This window comes from Ranitomeya variabilis, chromosome 4, assembly GCF_051348905.1.
Source record: "Ranitomeya variabilis isolate aRanVar5 chromosome 4, aRanVar5.hap1, whole genome shotgun sequence".
Classification (NCBI taxonomy): Eukaryota; Metazoa; Chordata; class Amphibia; order Anura; family Dendrobatidae; genus Ranitomeya; species Ranitomeya variabilis.
Window position 1 is genome coordinate 649,925,283 of NC_135235.1, and position 24,166 is coordinate 649,949,448.

General features: G+C 46.7%; 1 protein-coding gene across 1 annotated transcript; it reads right to left on the reverse strand.

Annotated features, from left to right (window-relative positions):
* Positions 1 to 654: 654 nt before the first annotated feature.
* Positions 655 to 23,422, reverse strand: LOC143766187 (gastrula zinc finger protein XlCGF66.1-like). Its single transcript, XM_077253663.1, has 7 exons — positions 23,385 to 23,422; positions 8,224 to 8,585; positions 7,911 to 8,090; positions 7,704 to 7,827; positions 7,531 to 7,628; positions 7,242 to 7,332; positions 655 to 1,526 (listed from the first exon to the last, which is right to left on the reverse strand). The coding sequence occupies exons 2-7, from the start codon at positions 8,299 to 8,301 to the stop codon at positions 1,006 to 1,008; spliced, it is 1,092 nt and encodes a 363-aa protein (XP_077109778.1). The 5' UTR covers positions 8,302 to 8,585; positions 23,385 to 23,422; the 3' UTR covers positions 655 to 1,005.
* Positions 23,423 to 24,166: the final 744 nt, after the last annotated feature.

The window sequence follows — 24,166 nt, forward strand, 5'->3', positions numbered from 1 at the left end:
TTTGTACAATTTGTCAATTATATATAGGTTCTCCCCGTATGAGTTATTTTTGAAGGTCAACAAAATACGATATTCCTGTAATTCATTTCTCACCCTCTAGGTATAATAATGACGTTTCCGGTGTGGGATTTTTGCTGTTTATAAAGGTTGACAACTACTTGGACAAGCCCTTCTCATTCCTCATGTTTGGTCCTGTTAAAATAAAAATCCTCATACAAACCTCCCATGGTGGCGCCGTTTCACTGGTGTTGGCGCTTGTGTTCTTGGGGATCTTTTGAGGTTTTTACGTCATGTGAGCCCTGTGCCCAATCAGCGCTGACGTCACTGTCCCCACCTTCGGACAAATCAAGCATCATGAGGCAGTCAGAGAGCAGCCGCGGCCCTGGCTTCCTGTTCATGTTCAATACGTCCGAAGGAAGGAGCAGTGAAGCTGCCGCTGATCGGGTGCAGGGCTCGTGTGATGTAACAACCTCACATAAGCCCCGGGACAGTGAGTCTCGACACCGCTGAAGTGGAGCCGGCCGCCAGCGGAGTATGAGTGTTTTTAATTAAATGAGGCCAAACATGAGGAATGAGTTCACTGAGAAAAAAAATTCCAATAGGATATAATTATACATAAAATGATCCCTTGATTAGAAGATTCACTGACAAAAGGATAAAACTAAACTTTATTAATTCCAAATGTAAAGCTATACCGATAATTCACCCCCTGAAGGTTAGTCAGAAGGTGACTTAAGAGAAAAAACGTGTACCCTATGTCTCAGTATATAGGGTGAGGTGACGTATACACACTCACTCTCCAAGCATCTCATTTCTACGTGTTTCATCATCCTTACTAAAGGCGACTCCTCAGGAGACTATTTAATACTGACCTATATTCAAGCGAGACAAGACTAAAATCATGTATCATGTTGTCCAAAACAGTCAGAAAACCAGCCACATATTGGCAGATCCCAGACCTCAAACTATATACTTCATAAGTTTATAAGTAAAATATTTCCCACATTAAGAAAATGTAAAAGGCTTCTCCTCTGTGTGACTGCACTGATGTCTAACAAGAAGCGCTTTCCATTTAAAACATTTCCCACATTCTGAACAGGAAAAAGGCTTCTCCCCTGTGTGGGTTCTTTGGTGTTCATCAAGATTCCATTTCCGGTTAAAACATTTCCCACATTCTGAACAGGAAAAAGGTTTCTCTCCTGTGTGAGTTCTTTGGTGTCTAACAAAATATGATTTCCGGTTAAAATATTTCCCACATTCTGAACATGAAAATGACTTCTTTGCTTTAGGAGCAGTTTTTTTTTTAATGCCTCTTTTGTGACTTTGATTTTTCTTAGTAGTCAGAAATGAATCAGAAGATGGGACCGGTTTCAGAGGATCAGATGACAGATCTTTGCTGTGAATGGATGATGAAATATCTGGAGTAATGGCGTTCACTTCAGTTGTATCTTGTTGGATCTCAAAATCATCAGATTTAAAAATTGAAGATGTCAGCTGTCCCTCTGATCTCCTGGTACAGTCATCTGCTAAGATAAAAAAACAATTATTTTTTAGTAAAATATCCTTTTATATTTTTGAGCCCTTCTACTTAACCCTTTAACCTACAGAGCTTTTTTCAGTTTTGCATTTGCCCTTCTTCCAAGAGCCATAACTTTTTTATTTTTCCGTCAATATGGCCACGTGAGGGCATATTGTTTGTGGGACGAGATGTACTTTTGAACAACACCATTGGTTTTACCATGTCGTGTACTAGAAAACTGGGATAAAAAAATCCAAGTGCAGTGAAATTTCAAAAAAGTGAAATCTTTCACTAGTTTTTTGTTTGTTTATTTTTTGCGTGAGGAGCTGATGTTTTTAGTGATACCACTTTTGTGCAGATATGTTGTTTTGATCGCCCATTATTAAATTTTAATGCAATGTCACGGCGACCAAAAAAATGTAATTCTGGAGTTTTGAATTTTCCTCGCTACGCTGTTTAGCAACCAGGTTAATCTTTTGTTTTATTGATAGATCAGGCGATTCTGAACGCGGTGATACCAAATATGTGTAGGTTTGATTTTTTTATGTTTTATTTTGAATGGGGAGAAAGGGGCGATTTAAACTTTTATATATATTTTTTTTTCATATTTTTAAAAACATTTTTTTTACTTTTGCAGTGCTTCAATAGCCTCCATGGGAGACTAGAAGCTGGCATAACCTGATCGGCTCTGCTACATAGGAGCGATCAGATCGCTCCTATGTAGCACAATTACAGTATTGCTATGAGCGCCGACCACAGGGTGGCGCTCATAGCAATACGGCATCAACAACCATAGAGGTATCCAGGAGACCTCTGGTTGTCATGCTGACGCACCACTAACCCTCGATCACGTGATGGTGGTCAGCGGAGAGCACATTTCAAGCGCGATGGCTGGAAGCGCTTTTTAAATGCCGCTTTCAGAGTTTGACAGTGGCATTTAACTAATTAATAGGCGCAGGTGGATCGCGATTCCGCACGCGCATATTGCTCGCACATGTCAGCTGTTCAAAACAGGTGAAATGTCCCGGCTTTCATGTGGGCTCACCGCCGGAGCCCACAACAAAGCAGGGGACCTGCCATTGGACGTACTATTCCATCCGATGGAAGAAAGGGGTTAAACTGTCCTCAAGGCTATGTGCACATGTCAGGATTTCTTGCAGAAATTTCCTGAACAAAACCAGACATTTTTTTTTTCCGGAGGTTGCCAATGCAATAATATAGTGGGAAATCTGCAAAAAATCCACAAAATTAATGAACATGCTGCGTTTTTTACCGCAACGCGGTTTTTTTTGCGGGAAAAAAATGCAACATATGCACAAAAATTGCGGAATGCATTATAAATGATGGGATGCATATGTATGCGTTTAAGTATTTTTATAGCAAAAAAAACACGAAAAATCCTGAACGTGTGCACACAGCCTTTTTACAGGGACTCTAACATGCCCCGGGCTCCTTAGGTGCTGCTGCGTCTCAGGTGTGGTGCGGGCAGGTAAAGTGTAGTGTCCTGCCCTCTGGTTCTGCTCCATGTCTTAGAGTCCCACAAAAGCCTCAGGCTCCCGGTTCCCAGCTGGTGCGCTGGCTCTGAGGGTGTCCTTCTGCTGTTCCCCGGCTGAGCCCTGTTCCTCTCCTGTGCTCTGTTCCTCTCTAGGCACTCCACTTCTAACCCTTCCAGGTTATTTCTTCCCTGAGGCTGCAGCTCCTTCTTGGCTGCCAGGCCTCTCTGTCTGCACTCAGTTGCAGACGTCCTTCCACTTCAGTGTTCCTCTAAGACTGACCTAACTCCTCCAGACCAGAATACATATAGTTTAGGGAAGCTACCCTGAGCTCCCCTTTCTGGCCTGGATTCAGAATGTGTTGTGCGTGGGTGCCTTACCTGGTGTAGAGAATTCCATTGCCTTTGAGCATGACATTACCTTCCCCGAAGGAAAAGCAACATCACTGCAGTAACCGGTCACCTGGGGTGCTGCAGAAGCATGGCTGAAATGCAATGTCTGACTTTCATTTGTTCATTATCATAGATCTTTTAGTTCTATTTTGACCACATATGTACAGATTATAACCCTCAGTGAATTAATTGATAAAATGGAATAACTTTACAAAGATTTCCACTATTCTGGATTTCTGTCATTTAGTCATATTAGGGCTTCTGCATATGGTGTGTCCAATCTCATCTGGGATCTGTTCCTGCTGTCCAGCTGGAGTAATCTATTCTCTACTTCAGCCAATTGGAAAGTACCACACCCTACTAAAGCTCAAAGCTAATGATGAGCGAGCATATACGTTGCTCGGGTTTTCCCGAGCTCGCTCGGATGGTCTCTGAGTATTTGTGACTGCTCAGAGATTTAGTTTTCCTTGCCACAGCTGTATGATTTATGGCTACTAGACAGCTTGATTACATCTGGGGATTCCCTAGCAATCAGGCAACCCCCACATGCACTCAGGCTGGATAACAGCCGTAAATCATGCAGCTGAGTCAACAAAAAATAAATCTCCGAGCAGTCACAAATACTCGGAGACCACCTGAGCATGCTCTGGAAAACCCGAGCAACGAGTATACTCGCTCATCACTACTCAAAGCACATGGAATCTGCCAGAAACAGCATTGTCCTCCTCTGGTTCAGTCCTCTGTGCTCAGCTTGCGGCTTGTGTATTTGTTTCCTGTTGTGACCGTGGCCCATTTACTGACTACTCGTGTCTTCTGATTCTGTATTCTGTCCTTCTGGTTCTGACCCAGCTACCTGACTATTCTTCTTGCCATCTAACACCACAGAATAGCAGGTAACACCATGGTCCAAGCCTAGGGGTCCCAGTGTGAGTCCAGATTCATGTAATGGTGTTAAAGGGCAATGAGCAAGGCAATCCTTGGGATATGGAAAGCAAAGAAGATAGTGCCAAGCATGTTCATGGTGGAGATCTTTTGAGCTGCCGGTTGACCACGAACAGTGCTCCTAATACATTGTGTCTGCAAACTATTCCAGCTAGATCTGCATTCAAACAGCTAAATGGCGCTCCTTCCCTCCTGAACACTACCGTGTGCCCAGAGAGTAGTGTACAATCGTATGTAGGGTATTGTGAGAAGTTGGAAAATAATTTGTAAGATCCATTTGTTTTCTATTATCCTTTGTGAATAATTCCAAAGTTATCTCCACACAAAGTGACCACGTCAGATTGTAAAAATGGCGCCTGATTAAGAACACAAAACTGGCTGCAGGAAAAGGTTAAATCAGAGGATTTTGGACACTACTGTAACCAAAACCTGACTATAGATAATAACATCTACTGAAATGCTCAAACTGAACAGTCTCCATCAGTAATAAATGAGGAGCTAGTGGTGAAACCTCTCTGGGGTAATTAGAACATGGGGCTCGGTGACTTCACAATCTAAACTATCGGAAGCTCCAATATTTTCTGTCAAATGAGTTCCAAGAAGAAATATTATCAATTTAAAAAGAGAACTGTGTATAATAGTGCAGAGCGGAGATGTCTTAAAGGGAACCTGTCAGCAGGATTGTGCTCAGTAACTACAGACACTGTCAGGTCGGTGCACTTATACTGAATATACTGATAGCTGGTGATGAAATCCGTCTTGTGGTTGTTGCTTAATCTGTATTTGTAGTTTTCAGTTAATGAGATTCTCGTGCTCTGAGGCAGGGCTGTGGGCTGGGCTGTATGTAGTGCTGTGGGCGGGGCTTTGTGGGGCTGTGGGCGGGCTTTATGTGGTGCTCTGATTACATATGCATGTGTATTGGCTTATAACAGGTCATAAGGTCGATGGCGGTGCCTGCACAGTAGAATCTACAAGTAAGAAATAGATGTTACTGGACAGGCGCGCTGGTGTCATTTTGCTGTATGTAATTTTTTTTCTAAGCCTTCAAGTCCCAATCGCCACAATATTATAGGCATTATCAACAATAATATCAACACTATTATATGCATTATGTAAAAATGGGGAGCAGGTCAGTGAGGGATCGGCGACCTGTCATAAGCCAATACAGATGAATATGTAATCAGAGCACCACATAAAGCCCCGCCCACAGCACCACATAAAACCCCGCCCACAGCCCCACCCCAGAGCACCACATAAAGCCCCACCCATAGCCCCGCCCCAGAGCACGAGAATCTCATTAACTGAAAACTACAAATACAGATTAAACAACAGTAAACCAGAGTTGCCTTCATTTATGGTGGGCCATTGGAGCTACTATGAATCCTGACCAGAAGATTAGAGAAAATAATATTGCTCCCCATTTCAGGAGAGACTGTGCAGTAATCTGAATTTCTTAGCATCAAAAACAATGTAATTTTATGAGGTGGAGTGAATCCATGAAACCAGGGCTGGAGCCAACACATCTCCTGCAGGCGGGAATAAATGTATATTAGAGCCATCAGCCACGCACAGTTCAGAGATATATCATGGCTAGTGTTGAGCATTCCGATACCGCAAGTATCGGGTATCGGCCGATACTTGCGGTATCGGAATTCCGATACCGAGTTCCGATACTTTTGCAATATCGGGAATCGGTATCGGGATCTATATTAATGTAAAAAATAAAGAATTAAAATAAAAAATATGGATATACTCACCTCTCCGGCGGCCCCTGTACCTTACCGCTGTAACCGGCAGCCTCCGTTCCTAAGGATGAGGAGTTTAGGACCTTCGATGACGTCGCGGCTGACGTCGCGGATTCTGACTCGCTCATGTGACCCCTCACGCGACCAATCAGAAGCCGCGACGTCAGCCGCGACGTCATCGAAGGTTCTAAACTCCTCATTCTTAGGAACGGAGGCTGCCGGTTACAGCGGTAAGGTACAGGGGTCGCCGGAGAGGTGAGTATATCCATATTTTTTATTTTAGTTCTTTATTTTACACATTAATATGGATCCCAGGGCCTGAAGGAGAGTTTCCTCTCCTTCAGACCCTGGGAACCATCCAGGGATACCTTCCGATACTTGTGTCCCATTGACTTGCATTGGTATCGGGTATCGGTATCGGCGATATCCGATATTTTTCGGGTATCGGCCGATACTATCCGATACCGATACTTTCAAGTATCGGACGGTATCGCTCAACACTAATCATGGCACCGGTGTGATGGGTTTTATGTAGATTATCACAATCCTCCTTGAAGTTAGTCGGTTTTAATACAAATTGAAAACTCAGGATAAAGGGAAACTCTGTTATTGTCCAGAAATTCACACTTGGCCTCACTGCACATTTAATGTTGTCGCTCATAAAAGTGAAGTTTGGCCAGAAAGACTAGACCTGGTCTTGTAGGGACCATATGATCACATTCGGCAGCACAGAAGAGAGAGAAGGAGATTCATCCGATAAGATCTCAGGGTTCTAGGAAGCCAACAGCATCATCACCCTCCGCTTTCTCTTACAGGCCCATCATAATATTTTTCTTCAAGTGATTTTCTATCTTGTCAGCACATTCTACGTACGCTGTCATTTGGCTTTATAGTTCACAGATCTGGGCAGGTAACAGCGTCTCCTAAACCGAGAGGGTAGGTGGATCTACCAGGTTATAAATTCTAAAAAATAGGGCATTCAATGACCAAAGTTATTTGAACAGTTTTAGGCGGAGGAGAATGTTGTGGTCTAGAGGCAAAATGGTGATCATGGTAATACGGCCGGACTACACCACCGATAAAGCAGCCACAGCCGGTGACTGAGAAGAATCTGTGACTTCTCTGCATTTATTTAGTGGTTACTACTCACCTGGGTAGTCATATGTAGGAATTTCCTCTTTACACCCCTCATCACCCCTCACATATGTCTCTGTAGTATTAATATGGGTCAGATCGTCACCCTGAAACAAATATTGTAAAAGTCACCGACAGATGGAGAAGTCCCATCTATGATCAGCTCTAATCCTGCCATCTCCACCGTTCTCATTACACAAGTATAAAACATATAATACTGGTGGATAAAACAAGACTGAGCACAAGACCTTCACGGGCATCTACACATAATATGGGACATCTCATGACACCTTCTGTCCATCTACCTGGTGATCCTGAGGAGCATTGGGATCTTCTTGGTTACAGTCCAGTGGAAGAAGAGGATGGGGACATCTCTCTGGTGTTGTCCTCTTACTGGATAGATCTGGAGGAAACACATACAGGGACTGAATTATTTAAATACAGATAATTATAGGCTGTATATATTTAGTCCTATTACCAGGAGATGTGAGGGGCTGGGGAACCTCCATTATGACGTTCTTGTACAGATCTCTGTGTCCTTCTAAATACTCCCACTCCTCCATGGAGAAATAGACGGTGACATCCTGACACCTTATAGGAACCTGACACATTCAACGATACCGTCATCCTTCTGATCCCTTCATAGTGTTACGGTATAATGTCCCAGCATTCCCAGCAGTGTCACCTCTCCAGTCAGCAGCTCAATCATCTTGTAGATGAGTTCTAAGATCTTCTGGTCATTGATGTCCTCATGGATCAGGGGGTGAGGTGGAGGCCCCGTGATTGGGCTCAGGGGTCTTCCCCATCCCTCAGACACAGGGTCCTGACAGCGATCACTAGAAGCCTTCTTCACCACTGTGTAATCCTGGTAATGGAGAGAGTGACACATTAATAAATCTCACTACAGATATTTCCAGAGTCCTCACCTCTCCAGTTCTGTCCATCTGTTATTCCCATAGATAAGAATGATGTAATGTGACGTCATCAGAATCTCTCACCTCTCCAGTAAGCCGGAAGAGGATCTCTAGGGTGAGGTGTAATATCCTCTCCGCCATCTTGTCTCTGTCCATATCCATCTTTGATGGGTAAATCAGGAAAATTCTCTTCTATAGAAGATCTTCACTGGGAGGATCCGATATTGTAGAGACCGTCTACACCGGCCGTCTATATGAAGGTTTCCAGTCTTCCCCACACTGTAATCTTCTATCACGTTAGATCTCAGGTCTGATTCACACACACAGAAGTTTGAGGCTTTTATAAAAGCTTTTTTGTTTCCACAATCAACGCGGACAGAAATGATCTGATCCCAAAGTCTCCATGTACTGTGATTTGTGAGGTTTATTTCTGGCTTTAGGCTTTCCTATATTACAAGAAAAACACCAGAAAAAAAAGATATTGAAATGTTTCTAAAGAAAATTGGCTGCAACAATTCTTGTAAAAACAATAAAAAAACATGGAAAAGGCAGAAGACACATTTTATAATTTTCACATGTGTAAGATTGTGCTTACTAACGAGTAGGGGAATACTCGCTTGGCAGCGATATAACACACAGCAAGACGTTTTTTCCTCTTGAAAGATTCACCTGGGTTTATTACTCCATAAACACCAGTGACACAAAACACAAAGTAACAGCCTTCATAGTATGGCAAAACAAAGTGACAATGTTCATAGCGTGGCTCTGTTCCATACGGACTGTGACCATACACTTTTGGTCAAGTCCAATACTCAGGCTCGCTCTGGAGCCAAACACACAAAGTCTGGTATTACCTGCTTGTCAGCGTTGCAGGTTTTTCACTCGCTGTACCACATGGGTCATGTTAGGATCACAGCCTCTCCAGGTGCTCCTCAGGGATCCGGTCCACACTCTGGACCTCCCAACACCCAGGCCTTTCCTCCCACAGGTGGCCTGTCAGGGTGCTTTTCAGGATGTTCGTCCCCAGTTGGGACCGTCCAACACCCAGGCCACCAGTAGCAAAGTCCCACCACGTGCTCTTCAGGGAGACAGCACTCCCAACACAGAGGTTTCTACCAGGACCTGGCTCTTGGACCATTCAGATCCAAACATAGGAAACCACAGGAACATGTGACCCACACCCTGGTCACATTATGTACCTCTAACCACTCCCACAGGTGAGGTATGGATCACATGGGCTTGTCACGTGATCCTGACATCACTGCAGGTCCTCAAACATCCGCACTGCTCAATAGGAAAAAAAGGGGAACAGTCAGCACCCAGAGGTGAGGTATGTGGGTAGCCAGATGTTCCCATCTCTCATAGCTACCCGCAACCCGGACCCAGATGCACAAACCGACATCTTAGTGCTCATGTGAACCAAAGACAAAATACTCCGGGTTGCTTTGCAGGGAGCAGCTCCCCATATCAAGTGAAGCTCACAGCACAGAAGACATCCTCCTCTGCGACACATACTGGCCATTCATCACAAAGCCGGACACTGTCACATCATCACAGTCATGCCTGCGATTGCTATACATTCCTATGGCCTCAATGCATCTCTGTGCTTATACCGGGAAGACCCTGCAGCACCCCCTACCTGTTACAGGGGTTACTCCATCACATATCCCCCCTCTGTTCACTCCTGTGGGGTTGAACATTTGTCACACACCAGGGGTCTCGAGACAGGTCACACATGTCACCTTGCCCTACCAGTCAATAGGGTCCTCTCCGTCGGGTTTGGGCGTCATGGTCAATCTGGCGTCGCAATTTCCTTGCACCCATATGACCTGTCTAGACTGACTGTCAACACATCCGCTACCGGGTCTCCCGCCTAAGTCACTCAGCCCTGCGCTACCTCTTCGCCTCCTTACTCTTCGATATGCAGCTGGGGGTTCATCTGTGTCCCATTTTCTGCAGCTCTTTATTGATCTGCAGCCGGTCCAGTCTTAGCTACTCGATTTCTTTCAGGTATGCCATGCAATAACCCAGGAGCATCTGGATATTCCCAAGACTCCACGGATGCGACAACAAGCAATGGAACCATCCCATCTTCACCCACGTCCTGGGCCTCGTCAATCATCAGCCAAAATCCTCAGTCTCTTCACACCAGATTTATTCACTATCTCCTGCATCACTCTCCCAAGTCTTCCGATGATTTTCCCCACCAAATTTGCGGGTACCAGGATGACTTCTCCCACAAAGCCCAGCCGATTTTGAGCTTCTCTCACAAGCTCCAGATGTCGAGCGGTTTCCTCATTCCTCAACAGGATCATCCGTTTCATTTGGAGACATTGTAGGTGCATATCACTCAGGATAACCACCCACTTCACTGTGACCTCTAGTCCTTAGTCAACAGTATCACCAACTGTTCCGTCTCTGGTGCCCAGTGCACACTACATGCTTCTACTGCCTCTTTGAAGGCATCATGCACACCCTCATTGGAACATGCACCCCGCACGTCCTCGGGTTCATCCATCATGCACTTGAACAAGGTCTCATTTTCTTCACGGACAGATGGCTCCTGGTTTAGCTCCGACACTTCCATCAAGACATCTGCCACGACCGGGTGACTGTCTGCTTTTAGCGCAAGATCTGCCTCAGTTTTATACTTCTCAACCTCCCTCGCCAAGATGGGCATCTGCAGCTCCACCTTGGTATCATTCGGGCACGGCAGCTGTAAGTCTCTGACCCGTAACTTCTCCTCTGGCAGAAGACCTCTTACTGCTTCTCGGAGCACTTCCACATTTTCGCCTAAGGCCTTATTGACACTGTGCCATGGTGTCAGGTGATGACTTCCTTCTCCAGCTCATCCAGTCTGTGCTCTGCCATTTGTCTCAGGGCCTTTTCTTGTTCAACATGCCCTTACAGTGTTATAATTCGGCCTGTAAATATGCCACCTTTTCCTTCTCACAAGACAATCCTTTAGCGAGTTCCTGGAACCCCTGTGCTTCCTTCGCTACAATCCGGGCCTTGACTGCTGAGAGCTCAGACTCAAGGTGATGCAACTGTCCAGCTGCGCGGAGTTGGCGCCTTCCATACTCACCACCTTCAAACTTTCCTTTGCCAGCTGTTGACAGACCTTGTCATGCTCTTTCTCCAAGATTTGTACGTGTGCTTCTACTTGGCGAAAGCTGTCTGCTTGCTCTTTACACGTGCATATTTCCTTGGTCAGCTTGTCAACTTTATCCTCTAGTTGTTGGGTGATAGCGGTCGAATTGGACAGCTTCTCCTGCAGGCTCTCTATTTTATCTTGGAGTTGGTCTCCAACTGTGATACCAGCTGTTGGAGCCCTACCACCACCCTGGGACAGTTTTACATTTCCCATGTCCTCGGCTACTTCAGTGCTGAGTTTTGTCAAGGATAAAGTGACTTCTATCTCAGGGACATTATCTTTGTAGGCACCTGTCCCTGTCTCCTCTTTATCACTCTTCTCCGAGTGAGCAATTTGTTCAGCCCCTTTTCCTCTTTTACGTCTTCGGCGATGGGAGGAAGTTTTGCTATTTATACCAGAGTCAGTCTTACTGCTCTCTTTTCCGCTTTTGTCACCGTCTGAATGGGAGGGGAAATGGATGTTTCGCCCCCAGCAGTTCGCCCCCAGCAGTTCACCCCCAGCAGTTCGCCCCCAGCAGTTCGCCCCTGGGTACATTTCGCCCCCACACATTTTGTCCCCAGCATCTGGCCCCCCAAGATGTTTTGCACCCGCACATTTCGCCCCTGCACATTTCGCCCCCAGCAGTTCTCCCCTGGGTACATTTCTTCCCCAGCATTTGTCCCCCAGATGTTTCGCCCCCAGCAGTTTGCCCCCATCAGTTCGCCCCCAGCAGTTCGCCCCAGATGTTTGCACCCTTGTGGTTCATGAATTCCCATCCGTCATCAATGTTTCCCAAGCATTTGGCCCCCGGATGTTTCGCCCCCAGCAGTTCTCCCCTGGGTACATTTCTTCCCCAGCATTTGGCCCCCAGATGTTTCGCCCCCAGCAGTTCGCCCCCAGCAGTTCGCCCCAGATGTTTGTACCCTTGTGGTTTATGAATTCCCATCTATCATCAATATTTCGCCCCAGCAGTTTGCCCCCGGCAGTTCGCCCCTGGATGGTTGTACCCTTGTGGTTCATGAATTCCCATCCGTCATCAATGTTTCACCCCCAGCAGTTCGCACCCGGATGTTTGTACCCTTGTGGTTCATGAATTCCCGTCCGGCATCAATGTTTCGCCCCAGCAGTTTGCCCCCGGCAGTTCGCCCCCGGATGTTTGTACCCTTGTGGTTCATGAATTCCCGTCTGGCATCAATGTTTCGCCCCTAGCAGTTTGCCCCCGGATGTTTGCCCCCGGATGTTTGTACCCTTGTGGTTCATGAATTCCCGTCCGTCATCAATGTTTTGCCCCCGGCAGTTTGCCCCCGGATGTTTGTACCCTTGTGGTTCATGAATTCCCATCTGTCATCAATGTTTTGACCCTAGCATTTCGCCCCCGGATGTTTGTACCCTGTTTTGCCCACAGAATTTTGTTTGGATGTTTTGCCAGTTTGTCTTTGTGGTTCATGAATTCCCGTCCGTCATCTATCCACATGCCACAAAAGTACTGTACAGAGTGCTGCACTTTTGTGACATGTTAAATCAACTGTTTCCATCTGAAAACCTCACATCTGATTGCATTATAGTGTCAGAGCATTTTGCCCGCAAATTTAACAAGACATTTTCCAGAACTTTTCTAAAACGTTTTTGTGTTACAAAAACATAACACGAAAAAAATAAATGGATTAAAAAAATGTATTGTAAATGAGGCCTGATTTAGGTGGGGAATGTAAGCCACTCTAAAATCACAACATTTTGTGAACTTATGCCTGATCCAGCACTGACCTGCTTGTTTGCAAGCTTTGTTGCAGATGTAACAATTTTCATGTCAGGTGTCCTGCAAGTTACCTTAGACTAGCTCTTATTCCATCTTTACATCAGAATATAGCAGTGTCTAAAATCTCTACAAAAGAGAGAGGTGTACTAGCACAAAAAAATCAGTCAGTGTCCACAGCAATTATGAATTCAGTTCTATCCAAACGTGGGAAGAAGAAGTTGGTCTATGAGAATCACATTTATGTATTTTCCAAACGAACGGCTGACGATGTCCATGGCATCTGGGTGTGTGACAAACGGCCGACTTGCAAGGGACATGTTTGGACTAATGAAGCATCTGGTGAAGTGGTGAAAGTAACCAACCCCCACAACCACGCAGCACAAGCAGCAAGACCTGAAGCAATCCAACTTGTCAATGAGGCGGTCACCAGGGCAAGGGCAACACAGGAGACACCACAACAGATTCTCACAGAAGTCATTTCAGGAGCTCATACTAATCTTGTAGCACTTCTCCCAAAGAAAGCATCACTGAAGAGAACAATACGATTATCAAGGCAACTTGGCAATATTCCAAGGTTGCCCCAAACCCTTCATCAACTTGTTATTCCCCAGGAGTTCCAGGGGATCAATATTGATGGCATCCAGCAGCAGTTCCTTCTGCATGACTGTTTGTCCAGCATACGACATGTTTACACCTCCCTAAATGGGAAAACTCCCCCCACGGGGTCGTGGTCTCGTCACTTGGCACAAGCACCCGTCAGAGTGCCGTTTGTCTGAAGAGGTGGGTTTGCCCACTTTTGGTCGACTGCACTGGCACTGGGTCCCTCATAGTACAATGAAGTGTCTCTGGCGGTGGTGGCGCGCACCCAACGTCAGACACACCGTTGTAACATGAGGGGTCCTGGGCTTGTACCGCCGGCCAGGAGAGAGTGTCCCCCCCCAAGGTCAAACAGTGCTCTACCACTTGCAAAATTATCTGTCGCTGCTCCACCACTGTTTAGTCTATGCGCTGAAATCCTTCCATGCCTGGCACAGACAATAACAATTTGTTGACATGTATGATGCTAGTTAAAATAGTCAGGGGCTCTGTCCTACATTTACACCAGTAAATACTTTGCGCCAAATTACAATGTCTGAAAGTCCGCATAGGAGCACACCCCTGTACCTAAGTATGCCACCCTTTTTTTTTTTTTGTTTGGGATACATTAACATCAATTTAGGTTTTGGGACTCGGAGTACTTACTGTGTCAGACACTCCTTCCAATTGTCCTCCGCTGACCACACCAATGCTGCCTGTGTACCCCAGCCACCTAATAGAAGCTGCATAGAGCCTATTTTAATATTTTGGGCCCAGGAAGTCTGTCTGCGGTCCCTCCTTCCAATTGTCCTCCGCTGACCACACCAATGCTGCCTGTGTACCCCTGCCACCTAATGGAAGCTGCATAGAGCCTATTTTAATATTTTGGGCCTAGGAAGTCTGTCTGCGGTCCCTCCTTCCAATTGTCCTCCACTGACCACACCAATGCTGCCTGTGTACCCCTGTAGCCAAATTTAAGCTGCATAGAGCCTATTTTAATATTTTGGGCCTAGGAAGTCTGTCTGCGGTCCCTCCTTCCAATTGTCCTCCGCTGACCACACCAATGCTGCCTGTGTACCCCTGAAACTAATTTAAAAAGGCATAGAGCCAACTTTTTAAGTTAACACATACTACCTTTGTCTGTCTGCGGCGACACTCAATCACGCTGTCCTCCACTGAAAAAGCTGAACTTCAACCTTCAGGCTCTCATTAAGTAGTTGTTTATATAAGACAGCAGTTGCCCTACTACTTTGGTTGGGGCCTAGTAACGGTGTCTGCCGCTCCTTGGTGTTCTCCTCCAGGTTTCCTTGTCTGAGCTTCTACCTTCAGGCTCTCATTAAGTATTTTTTAATGTCACACTGCAGTTGGCCTACTACTTTGGTTGGCGCCTAGTAACGGTGTCTGACGCTCCTTGGTGTTCTCCTCCTCCTTAGTGTTCTCCAGGTTTCTTTGTCTGAGCTTCAACCTTCAGGCTCTCATTAAGTATTTTTTAATGTCACACTGCAGTTGGCCTACTACTTTGGTTGGGCCCTACTAACGGTGTGTGCCGCTCCCTGGTGTTGTCCTCCACTGTATAAAGCTGAGCTTCAGTCTTTAGGCTTTCGGCCTATAGTACCAGATATTAAACTGCATTTGGCCTTCAACTTTGGTTGGGCCCTACTAACGGTGTGTGCCGCTCCCTGGTGTTGTCCTCCACTGTATAAAGCTGAGCTTCAGTCTTTAGGGTTTCGGCCTATAGTACCAGATATTAAACTGCATTTGGCCTTCAACTTTGGTTGGGCCCTACTAACGGTGTGTGCCGATCCCTGGTGTTGTCCTCCACTGTATAAAGCTGAGCTTCAGTCTTTAGGCTTTCAGCCTATAGTACCAGAAATTAAACTGCATTTGGCCTTCAACTTTAGTTGGGCCCTACGAACGGTGTGTGCCGCTCCCTGGTGTTGTCCTCCACTGTATACAGCTGAGCTTCAGTCTTTAGGCTTTCGGCCTATAGTACCAGATATTAAACTGCATTTGGCCTTCAACTTTGGTTGGGCCCTACTAACGGTGTGTGCCGCTCCCTGGTGTTGTCCTCCACTGTATAAAGCTGAGCACACCGCTGTACTTTGAGGGGCCCTGTGCCAGTGCCAATGCCAACGAGTGGGCCCCCACTGCTTGCTCAGGATCACAGCACTTGCAAACTTGACATACTTACCTCTCACTGCTCCACCGCCGTGACGTAGTCCACGTTTCCTGGGCCCACTAAAAACTTGAACCAGCCCTACCCCCCACAACTTTAGCCAAATGACCCCCAATTTCCAATGCCTATCTATTATTATAAAGTAAATTAAGATTGACAAGCTTCAGTAACAAGAATGGATGTTTTTGCCATTAAAATGGGCACTGTAGGTGTTTTCCTGGCCTCCACTCACTGCCGACTATGCTTCCCCATTGACTTGCATTAGGTTTCATGTTTCGGTCGATCCCCGACTTTTCGCGATAATCGGCCGACTTCACTCGACTCGACTTTTGACAAAGTCGGGTTTCGCAAAACCCGACTCGACCCCAAAAAAGTAAAAGTCACTCAACCCTAGTCACGAGTCTATTGTCCACTAAGATACACCTCCTCAGTGTTTTTCCAGCTCATGGCAGCTTTGTTCTACAGCAGGCTGGAGGGGGGAGGGCTTTGCTCCATGTGGTATACATGTGGGGGAAATACCCAAAACATGCACTAAACACATCTCTATATAAATATATACATTTTGGGGCACTTCCTCTTTTACACATGTAAGGTCACTTGTCTTAGATCAGGGGTGTCAAACTCATATTCACCAAGGGCCACACCAATTTAATGGTTGTCCCGAAAGGGCTATTTGTTGCTGAAAGACTGGATGCACACAGCCGAGGCCCGTCCAGAACATGCATTTCTCTGCACAGAGCAGTGCATGCTCCTGTATAAGGCATGTCACGGTGGATCAGCTCTTTGCCACGCGCTGTCACATCTTCCCTGGATCTCACTGAAATCATGGAGAGCTATGGCTGCAGCTTCCAGTCACTTGTCATTGTCGATGGTGCTGAAAGTACTGATAAACAGCTGGTTCAATGCAGAATACAACTGGACCCTATTCTTGGCTAAATCTGAGGAATGGGCATCAACAGAAAAAGGGATCCTGAAGTGAGAATACCACTTTTATCTGCTGCTGCTCCATTCTTTTGTATACTGGCAGAGTGTTCTGTGAGGGCTATTCTCAAAACCCCCTTTCTGAAGACCTGATAAAGAGGTTCTGTAGAAGCTGGATAACCACCGCTTTAATTCAGCAAAGACAATATCTCAGTTCTGCAGAGATGGTTGGTGGGATTAACCCTGTAGTCAGTCAACAATCCCCCTGCTTCCATACATAGCCTGCATTAAAGAGGTATTCTCATGCCGAACAGCAAAATCAAAATAAGGCAGCATGCTTCAGCAATCATGTTGCGGTAAGCATGCTGCCGATCTTCCCCTCCTGGTACTTACCTAGAGGTCTTCTGCTCATCTTCTCCTGGCTGTGTGGGCTGGTGATGGCCATGCTGGATCTGGAGGCCACCACAAGTCTTGGTGACAGAAGAGACATCCTGCCTCCTGGATTGACTGATGAATAGGGTAGGAGTGAAGTCACATCAGTGAGCGACCTGGAGACATTCAGCCTCACTGCTGCGGCATTCATCATGGATCAGTGACCAGGGAAGATGAAAAGACAGCCAGAAGCAGGAGAATACATCACAGGGAACTGCTAAACTGCACTCCGTGACCCAAGGAGCTGCAGCTGCGACAGGTAAGTATGTCAGGTTTTTTTTGTTCTAGGGTGTTAATACTCCTTTAAGTCCAGCCAGAAGAGACACTGGGTGAGCTGCTGAAAAGGCAGCCACAGGAATCCCCAGTAATTGGGGTCCTGTATATTTTACCCCCAGGTATGTTCAGCCATAGATGTTTTGATCCCTGCATGTTGACCCCAAAAGTTGAGGGTAAAATACCTGGGGTAAAAATGTTAGGTGCGAAACATCAGATGGAGACACATCCAGGGACAAAATGCTGCAGGGGAAACATTCGGGGGCAAAACATCTGGGGGTGAAACATTGATGATGGACGGGAATTCATGAACCACAAGGGTACAAACATCCGGGGGCGAACTGCCGGGGGCAAACTGCTGGGGGCGAAACATTGATGATGGACAGGAATTCATGAACCACAAGGGCACAAACATTCGGGGGCGAACTGCTGGGGGTAAACTGCCGGAGGAGAAACATCCAGGGGCCAAATGCTGGGGACGAAATGTGCGGGGGCGAAATGTACCCAGGGGCGAACTGCAGTGGGCAAACTGCTGGGGGCGAACTGCTGGGGGAGAAATGTGCGGGGGCGAAATATCCTGGGGGCCAAATGCTGGGAACGAAATGTGTGGGGGCGAAATGTACCCAGGGGCGAACTGCTGGGGGCAAGCTGGTGGGGGCGAAACATCCTAGAACTGCCAACAACTGCTTATCCATCTGGATCTTGAAGTCGCACAAGATTTTAGCTCTTTCATTCTTCACCATTTTTTCTGGGGTCTCCCACCTGGACTTAGAAGGAATTAGCCCATATGCTGTGCAGATGTTCCTGAATACAATTCCCGCTACTTGGTTGTGGTGTTCACTATACGCTGTTCTTGCATTTTGCATCCTGCTACTATGCATTGGACGGTTTCTGAGATTTCTTTGCATAGTCTGCACCTTGGGTCTTGTCTTGTGTGGTAGATTCCTGCTTCTGTGGATCTGGTACTTAGTGCTTGCTCTTGTGCCGCTAGGATTAGTGCATCTGTGCTGTCTGGAAGTCCAGCTTTCTCCAGCCATTTGTAGGATTTCTCCATGTCAGCCACTTCCATTATCTGTCGATGGTACATCCCATGCAGTGGCTTGTCTTGCCATGGCAGTTCATGTTCCTGCTCTTCCTTCCAGATCTGTTATTGTTGCTGCCTTAGGCTTTCTCTCAGCATCTCATCTTTTGGTGCCATTTTTTCTGATTTATTCCTGGATACTCTTTGTTTCATCCGTGATGGTGGCTTGGATGCTTATCAAGCCTCGACCACCCTCCTTTCTGTTGGTATACAATCGTTGCGTGTTAGACTTAGGGTGGAGACCTCCATGCATTGTTAGGAGCTTTCGTGTTTTCACATCTGCAGCTTCTATCTCTTCTTTTGGCCAGCACACTATGCCAGCAGGGTATCTTATAACTGGCAGGGCACATGTATTGATGGCCAGGATATTATTCTTCCCATTGAGCAGGCTCTTCAGGACCTGTCTTACCCTTTGATAGTATTTGGATGTTGCTGCTTTCCTTGCCTCTTCATCATGGTTACCGTATCCCTGTGGAATGCCGAGGTACTTGTAGCATGTCTGTACATCTGCTATGTGCCCTGCTGGTAATTCCACTCCATCAGTCTTGACTACATTGCCACTCTTTATTACCAACCGGCCAAACTTCTCCATTTCGAAGGTCATCCCGATGTCTTCACTGTAGATCCTTGTCAGGTGGATCAGTGAATTGATGTCTCGTTCGTTTTTCGCATACAGCTTGATGTCATTCATATAGAGGAGGTGGCTGATGGTGCTTCCACTCTTAAACTTGTATCCATAGCCAGACTCTGTAATTATCTGACTGAAGGGGTTCAAGCCTATGCAGAAAAGCAAAGGGGACAGTGCACCACCTTGTTATATGCTGCATTTGATAGTCACTTGTGCTAGTTGTTTTGAGTTGACTTCCAATGTTGTTCTCTATAGCCCCATTGAGTTTCTGAGGAAGGTTCTTAATTTCCTGTTGACATTGTACAGAGCCAAGCATTCACAGATCCATGTGTGTGGCATTGAGTCTTAGGCTGTAGTCAATCCAGGCTGTGCTGGGATTGGTCTGTCTGGATCTTCAGTCTTGAGCAACTGCTCTATCTACTAGGAGCTGGTGCTTAGAGCCTCTGGTGTCAGTCTCAATGCCTTTCTGACCTGGATTCATGTACTGGCTCATAGCTTGGTGGCTATGATGCCTGACAGAAGTTTCCATGTTGTTGTAAGGCAGGTTATTGGGCGGTAGTTGAATGGAATTGTTCCTTTGTGAGGATCCTTCATGATCAGCACTGTTCTTCCTTGTGTTAGCCAAGCTGGGTGGTGGCCTGCTTCTAGCAGTTGATTCATCTGCATTGCCATGCATTCATGTACCGCTGGGAATATCTTTAACCAGTAGGTGAGGATCACGTCCAGGCCAGGTGCTGTCCAGCTCTTCACATTCTTGACCCGCTGTTGGATGTCTGCTTCTTCAATGGTGACTGGTTCTTGCTCTAGGTGGTTGCTGTCTTTCATTCTCAGATATTGCAGCTGCAATGCACTGGTGTTGTTTTTTACACTCTGGATGGTTCTTTAGAGAACAGGGCATTTATCTTCTTGGCCTCGGCTTCTCTAATGTATCTCCCTTGTTTTGCAGCGAGTGCTGTGAGCCTTTGAATAGCAGTCTCTTCAGTTGGGGTCAGGCCTTTGTACTTGTCCAGCTTGGTCTTATTCTTGATCTTTATACACTTCCGTATTTCTGATATTTGGCTGACTTCCCTTCGTGGCAACTTGATCTTTGCCTACAGTCTTCTTTTCCAAGGGGAGCACATACTTTTCTTGTTATTGCTGGTTGTATAGCCAAGCATTTCCATGATTGCTGAGGCAGTAGCATAGATCAGGTTATTAGTTTGTGTTATGGTGGTGGTAGGTATTGATGCAAGAGCTGCTCTATTGGCATCCTCTAGCACAGTGATTTTCAACCAGTGTTCCGCGGCACACTAGTGTGCCGCGACACATGGTTGGGTGTGCCGCGGGGTAAGTTCCCCAAACTATGGTGCCCCCTTTGTTTTGTTCCCCGGCAATGCGCAGTGACGGAATAACACACGCGCGAGCTTTGAACGCTCTCGCGACTTAATGACGTCACCGAGGCCGGCGCGTCATCCTGAGAGCGGAGAGATTCTCGCATTTGCCCGCCGCCAAGGTAATGCCCGCCAATAATGCTGTGTATAATCATTAACCCCTTCCCGACCCATGACGCCACGTAGGCGTCATGAAAGTCGGTGCCAATCCGACCCATGACGCCTATGTGGCGTCATGGAAAGATCGCGTCCCTGCAGATCGGGTGAAAGGGTTAACTCCAATTTCACCCGATCTGCAGGGACAGGGGGAGTGGTACTTCAGCCCAGGGGGGGTGGCTTCCCCCCCCCGTGGCTACGATCGCTCTGATTGGCTGTTGAAAGTGAAACAGCCAATCAGAGCGATTTGTAATATTTCACCTATGACAATGGTGAAATATTACAATCCAGCCATGGCCGATGCTGCAATAGCATCTGCCATGGCTGGAGACCCCGATCTGCCCCCCCCACCGCCACCGATCGCCTCCCCAGTCGTCCTTTCTGCCCCGATCTCCTGTCCGCTCCCCTCCTCCCTCCTGTCCGCTCCCCCGGTCCTCCTGTCCGCTCCCCCGGTCCTCCGATCCCCCCCCCCGTGTTCCGATCCCACCCCCCCATACTTACCTAGCTCCGATGTCCCTCCCGGTGTCCGGCCGTCTTCTCCATGGGCGCCGCCATCTTGGAAAATGGCGGGCGCATGCGCAGTGCGCCCGCCGAATCTGCCGGCCGGCAGATTCATTCCTGTACATTTTGATCGCTGTGATAAGTTCTATCACAGCGATCAAAATAAAAAAAATTGTAAATAAACCCCCCTTTATCACCCCCATAGGTAGGGACAATAATAAAATACAGAAAATATAATTATTTTTGTTTTTCCATTAGGGTTAGGGTTGCACTTAGGGTTAGGGTTGCACTTAGGGTTAGGGTTGCACTTACGGCTAGGGTTGCACTTAGGGCTAGGGCTGCACTTAGGGCTAGGGTTGCACTTAGGGCTAGGGTTGCACTTAGGCCCAGGTTTCACACTGAGTGAGTATAAATACATTTAGAATCTATATTATTAACTATATGTAGAATATGTACTGTTTTAGTGTCATTTTGTGCCATTTTGGTTGGTGGTGTGCCCCGGGATTTTTTAAGTATAAAAAGTGTGCCACGGCTCAAAAAAGGTTGAAAATCACTGCTCTAGCATACTGTCTGGTAGTGTTTTTTTGTTGAGCCTTGGCAGTTGATTTCTGGTATTGATGGTATTTAGTTTATCTAAGATCTTCTGTTTCAGACCAGCTGCAGTGCTCTCTAGTTGCAGGGTTTGATCAGGATCTTCAGGGGGTTGCACATGCTTTTCTTCCAGGTCTTCATCTGGGGTGGATCTGCAGTGCAGTTGCTCCATCTCAAGTTGTGACAATAGCTTTCTCTTTAGGATATTGAAACATTGGGTGACTAGTTGTTTCTCAGTTAGTGGACATGCAGGTCTTCTATCCATCCAGAGTTTCCTCATATGCTTCATATATCCTCTCATTTGTTCTGGTCTGCCGGGTTCCTCAACATCTGATGAGGACCTTGTTAATTCAGGCGACGTCTGAGCCGGCATCACTCTCTCTGCCAGTGACACTCATGTTTATTGAGGTAGGCACCATAGTGTTATGGACCACTACTGGTATATTATGTCCAACAGGGCAGAGCCAGGATTTCAACCCCAGTCTCCCACATTGGTGGCTGTGATTTTACTGAACGCGGCACATGTATTGCCGGCTTCTATTATATCTTTTACCGAATGTTACCGACTTTTTCCGATCTAAAGAAAAATGCTTGGGTTACCGATCATGAATCCGAATGTATCATATACGTGCCGAATTTATGCTTGGCAATCGTTTTCCGAACATATTTGCTCATCTCTAATTATGGCCACGACAAACTGCTACACAAAATAAAAACCCTCACTCAGTATGGAGGCATTTACAGTCCACCACAACCCCAGTATAATGGCCCCTAACAGCCACACATTCAGTATGAGAGTCCCAACAGCTCTTCTCTTAATATGATGCCCCCACAATTCCTGATATTTTGGAAAAAAAACCACACACTACTCAGCCAACCCGGTTCCTGAGGTGCGCTGCTCTGGTCTGTGCGGTGTGAGTACTGAGGCTCCGTACTACAGGTGTGATGTAGTGACGTCATTGTGCCTGCAGTGCACGGAGTCTCAGACTCAGAAGTGAAGGCTGAATGGTGGATCAGGAGCTTTCCACTCCCTGATTCACTAATCTATTCAGCGGTATCACCGTCATGGCAATGTGGATATCGCTGAAATTGTGATGATGGGAAGGAGAGGGTGACCAATACCACACCCCACCGAGCCCTGTCAATTCATAGGCATCATAGCAACCGAGTGGGCTACCTTTATGGATGACACACTCCTGCCTATCCAACTATCGTATGGTAAATATCTCATAGATCCAGGGTTCATTATTATCTGCACCAAGAATGAGGATAAGTGAGTATTTATTAATTGTCGGTGGTCGGAGGTAGTCAGTGAGGTGGATGGTACCATATTGTGCAAGTAGGGGGCAGTACTGTGGGAACATTAGAAAGTGGGGGGATGGCAGTACTGTGAAAACATTATCCTGTGTGTGTGGGAAGCCACTATTGTGGGAACAAACTACTGTGTGTGGGGTATGGTCCTGTACTAGGAGAACAATCCGCTCCCTCACTTCCTGTCCTCCATAGTTGGGTCCTATGTATCTATTACAGGAAACAGAACAACATCGTTATGATTCTTATAAAGTGGCAACAACAACCCCAAAAGAGTCTCAGTGCAGAACGGGTTAATGTCCCCGGCTGCGCCCAGTAATGGGGAATCTCCAGCACCTACCTCCACCTGCAGAGCCGCACTCCACATATATGGCTGTTCTGTGCGCACAGGACCTGTGATGAGGTCACAGGGGGGAGGAGTCAGGGGTCACGTGATCCGCAGTGAAGACGCTACATGGAGACTTCTCCTCAGTCAGTGACATTTCCGCCATTATTCGCCCTCACTACTGGCACAATTATCTCGCGCCGCTTTTTCTACACAATGTTCTGTGTGGAATGTAACGTGTGATTTCTCTGGAGACAGACCCCACACATGAGGGGATTATCACCAGTTATCGGACGTCTAGTATATGGCGACATATGATTGTGCTATCGCCTCCACACCAGGAGCTAAAATGCCGAAATCTCGCTTATTTACCCCCTTCCAGTGTCCGGCTAAGGGCTTGTTTCCACATGCGAGAATCACGTCCGTGTCTCGCATGTAGAAACCAAGCTCTGGTGTCTGCACTCCGGAGCAGAGCATGCGGCCGCATAGGAACACATGGAGCCGCACAGCTCCGCTCCTGAGTGCCGGCGCCAGAGCTTGGTTTCTACATGCGAGACACGGACGTGATTCTCGCATGTGGAAACAAGCCCTAAGGGTCATATACGGCCATGCACCTCTCCAGTCGCTGTGGGGGTTTTGTTAATAGGATGGAGGGCGGCGTCCATGCTTAGACTTCAGAGAGAGTAATAAAATCACAGCTCACCTTCCCTATCCTTTACCCCTTACACCTGACCTGTATAGCCAATTACCTGGAGATAAATGGTTTTACAGACTTAACGTGAGAGGGGCATATAACC

Coding starts and splice junctions, on each gene's coding strand:
- LOC143766187 (XM_077253663.1), bottom strand. CDS start 8,301: ATGGATATGGACAGAGACAAGATGGCGGAGAGGATATTACACCTCACC. Junction 7,828..7,910: donor TTGAGCTGCTGACTGGAGAG/GTGACACTGCTG, acceptor TGAATGTGTCAG/GTTCCTATAAGGTGTCAGGA. Junction 7,333..7,530: donor ATGCTCCTCAGGATCACCAG/GTAGATGGACAG, acceptor TATTTGTTTCAG/GGTGACGATCTGACCCATAT.